The 4,205-nt window shown below is 46.3% G+C and overlaps 1 protein-coding gene across 1 annotated transcript; it reads right to left on the bottom strand.

Moving 5' to 3' along the window:
• Positions 1-2,029: 2,029 nt before the first annotated feature.
• LOC127329823 (F-box/FBD/LRR-repeat protein At5g18770-like) lies at positions 2,030-3,956 on the bottom strand. The gene has a single exon (XM_051356253.2). It carries the CDS (start codon positions 3,822-3,824, stop codon positions 2,241-2,243), a length of 1,584 nt encoding a protein of 527 aa, XP_051212213.1. The 5' UTR covers positions 3,825-3,956; the 3' UTR covers positions 2,030-2,240.
• Between the last annotated feature and the right edge of the window lie 249 nt (positions 3,957-4,205).

The following is a 4,205-nucleotide window of genomic DNA, read 5'->3' as shown; positions in this document are numbered from 1 at the left end:
TTCTGCTTCTGTGCTTGATGTGCTGTATTCATCAGAACTATGTTATCCAAAATACTGTACACGTTCGTACGTAATCAGATTTGTCTATGTTTAGCAAGTGATAAATTTAAAACTCAGGTGTAAAAGCACCTCCAGCCGTTGGGCTCCCCGGCTGAAATCCGGCGCTATTTAGGGCCGAATGGATGTAAAATTCGGTCTGGGGAGATCCATTTTTCCAGCGGTGAGCCCAAAGGAAAGAACAAATACAGGCGAATTTAAACGTAAACAGACAAAAAACGTTCTGTAAATCATTAACATTGGGCGGAGCTTAGTTGAAACTTGAAACACCTTATATCTTAACCCTGTCATTTTTCTGTAAATCATTTCATTTATAAATTCTGAATTGCTAGAAATCAGGGGCCTGAGATTTATTAAATCTCAGTCACCTCATCCTCCATCCTCCATTAGATTAAGTACATCCAGATTTCCATCCTCCATTAGATTAAGTACATCCAGATTTGTGCGAGCTTCCTGTTTTACCGTTATACTTTTTCTACATGGATAGCCCGCAAAGACATTTTTGGGGCGATTTCAATAAAAATAACCCTTTTAGGTAAGAATTGCACAAAATGACCATCCAGCCAAACTATTTCACGCTTCTAACCTTTTTGTGTGGCGCCCGTGGGAGCGGCGCAACACATTGTCGGCAGGCAGGCTCGCGCCGCCACGTATAACAGAATGTGTGGCGCCCTTGCGAAAGGAGCCACACAGAAGCGCCACACAGAAGGGTATGCCGCCCTTACGAAGGAAGCCACAAAAAGAGTTAGAAGCGTGAAATAGTTTGGCTGGAGAGTCATTTTGTGCACTTCTTACCTAAAAGAGTTATTTTTGTGTAAATCGCCCATTTTTGATGCGGTGTTGATTTTGTCATGTGCTCTTTTCCTCTGCTTCTTTACCATGCATCTATACTGTGTAATTTAGCATATTTTTTCTTTTCTTTTTGTGTGCTTTGATGTTGTTTTTTTTTAAAGCGACACATGTGTTGTAGCTAAGAAAAAAATATGGACTATTGAATTACGTAATTATTCGAGATAATTTTGAGTTGCATGTGGGTCGTAAGTGTGATTTCTCCCGGTTGCATGTGGATCGTAAGTGTGATTTCTCCTAGTTGCAGATTTTTTTCAGTTGCATATAGGTCACAACAGTTGCATGTGAGTCGCAACTGAGATTTTTTGATTTTGCATTGGGGTTGTAACTGAGATTTTTCAGTTGCACAGGGTGTAACACATATTTTTGTACTTACATGTGGGTTGTAAAGATTTTTTTGTTGCAAAGAGTGTAATGGATACTTTTTCCAGTTGCATGTGGGTTCCAATTGAGATTTTCTTAGTTGCATATGGGTCGCAACTGGGAATTTTTTGGTTGCATGTGGATCACAACTGAGATTTTCTTGTTGCAAAGAGTGTAATGGATATTTATTCCAGTTGCATGTGGAGCGCAATTGAGATTTTCTTAGTTGCATGTGGGTCGCAACTGGGAATTTTTCAGTTACATGTGGGTCGCAACTGAGGTTTTCTTGTTGCAAAGAGTGTAATGGGTATTTTTTCCAGTTGCATGTAGGTCGTAATTGAGATTTTCTTAGTTGTATGTAAGTCGCAACTGAGAATTTTACAGTTGCATGTGGATCGCAACTGATAATATCTTCTCGTTGCACAAGGGTGTAATTGTTTTTATTTCCAGTTGCATGTAGTTTGCAATTGAAATTTTTGTAGTTTCATGTGGGTTGCAGTTTCCAGTTTCACACTGGTTGTAATTGAGTATTTTTCTATTTTTTACATTGAAAAAGATGCAAGTACGGAGATTTATTCTTTTATCTCTTATATACTTTATGTAAGTAAATCATGGTTCTCACGTTTAAAAAAATAATTGTGCCAGCTTCCATGGTCTTCTAGTTTGTACTATGTCAAAGAGCCCCTAGGCAATTCGCTACAAGCTAACGTCGAATCAACAAACAGCAAACTGAGCACGTTCGTAAGAGCTGCCTTAATAATTAAGTGACGTCAGCGACTGAGATTTATAAAATCTCAGTCGACTGAGCTGCAGTCTCTCCCTTATAAATTACTGCGGCAGCAAAACATGATTTTTCAGCTTGGAATCTCCAATTGACAAATGAAACTATTTGTGCCAAACGAGATCTGAAGTGTTAAGTACTTCCTCCGTTCGGGATTGCAAGCCTGCGAGAAAACATGAGGGGGATGGGATCAGCCAAAAATCAGTTGAGTTGAGGAGGACGAGTCCATGATCTGCTTGAGTGTGCTGTCCTTTTCCTCGTCGGTCCACGAGTGTTGTTGCGTAACCATCTCCCAGTCCCATAGCCCCTTTTCCTGAGCATGAGCATTCTTCAACATAATGACATGGCGCAATGCTGTGCATAGACCCATGACGAACTTAACAAGGTAGATCTGCCTCTCTGCTGCATCAAAACCAGCCATGACAAATTCCTTGAGGTGATGGTGTCGAAGCATTGTGGGTTCCCAGGGTATCTCGTCACCGGGCTTCTCTGAACAAGGGGCTATGTGGATGTGAAGGGTCTCCAGAGAAGGCGCAGTCTCGAGGAGGAGACGGGGCCACGAGGCATCCCAGGATGAAGGCAACTCTGCAACCAGTAGCTTCCTCAGGTTAGGCAGCAAGAAGGATGGCGAGGTTGATGGCACGATCCATCTGTCAGGTCCAGTGAACCGGACAATGAGATTAGTTATGCTTGGGGTGCAGCCAAGAAACAAGTCGAGCTCTAGGTACTGAGCAAGGAATTGGCGAAATCCCTCCAGTGCGATCCCAATCTGACGTCTGATGTTCCAGTGCCTGAGGCAGGGAAAGGAAGCGGACTCAAAGAGCACTCGAGTGTCCAGTGAGGCTAGGCTCTCGAGACTGGGTAGGGCCCTCAGCCACATGGATCGGAATCTGCATTTGCTCACCACGAGCTCCCTGATCTCCGAGCTAGGAGCGTCCACCACCACGACCATGTCGCAGCGGCAGGAGTTGAGCTGCAGCACCTGCAGCTTGGTGCACGAAGTGAAGACCGCCTCGTAGGCTGCCGCTGGAGAGTCTGGTATGTCTTGCAGGACTAGCATAGTGAGGGCGCTGAATCCGTGCAATGGCGGGAGCACACACCCACCAAGCTTGAGCCTTTGCAAGCATGAGACGCGGGGATCCTTGCATAGGCCATGACTGGGGAACTCATGGACGTCCCGTTGCCAATAGAATGGCTTAGCTACGGCCTCCAGATCATTGACCCCCCAAACATCGATGGACTTGGCGATTAACTGGTTGATGGATGCCGTGTTGGGGGTGATGAAAAACTCGAGCTTCAGCTTACTCAACTTCTGGCGAGCTCGTAGGGCATCGGCTTCCAAAACAATCTTGACATATCTGGTCAAGGCGCGCATGGCGCGGCGCTCGTACCTCCTTATGTTCGGCATGAGCTCCCCATGCATGGCGCCGATTCTGTACTGTACATCAGTTCCCTTACTGTAGATGTCGCGCTGGAAGAGGACCAGCCGCTGGTACGGCGGCGGGAGTATGTCGCTGACCCTCAAGTCTAGGGCCGGGAGCTCGCGGGGTAGGTGGGCCCAGCGCCTCGAGAGCGAGCCCATGCCGAGCACCGCGCGGGTGTCGAGGCGGCGCAGGATGATGAGGAGGAGATCGTCGGGGAGGGCGCTGATCCGGTCTTCACCCCGCCGGCGCGTAAGCAGATCCTTGCAGCTCCGAGCAGCGATCAGCAGAGGTGGTGGTCGCCGATGGCGATCCGCCGGGTGCAATAATCGACCGGTCCCTCTCCTGGCCATGACTGAATTGCGCGATGAATCGAGAAGCGAGTAGATCCGTCTGACTCGCGACCGCGCTTGCGATTAAATCGAAATCTCTCCGGATTCGGGAGTTTTGTGTAGATCAACGACTTTGAATCGGTGTAGAAACAGCAACAAGGACACAACGCCGTGGGCATTGCCGCGCCTAGACTCATCGAGCGAATCAGCTTGCAGTTAAGGGCATCTCCAGCGGGTGCGTCCGTTTGCGTCTGGGCCTTGGCGACGTATTTTTGTTTTTTGTTTTTTTTCTCTTCTCCATTTAAACATAGTTCCAAATATTACTTACTGAAACATGATTTTACACATTTTCTTGTTTTTTTTCTCTTCTCCATTTAAACATAGTTCCAAATATTACTTATT

This window comes from Lolium perenne, chromosome 4 (genome assembly GCF_019359855.2).
Source record: "Lolium perenne isolate Kyuss_39 chromosome 4, Kyuss_2.0, whole genome shotgun sequence".
NCBI classification, from domain to species: Eukaryota; Viridiplantae; Streptophyta; class Magnoliopsida; order Poales; family Poaceae; genus Lolium; species Lolium perenne.
This window is presented reverse-complemented; position numbering and strand designations above follow the sequence as displayed.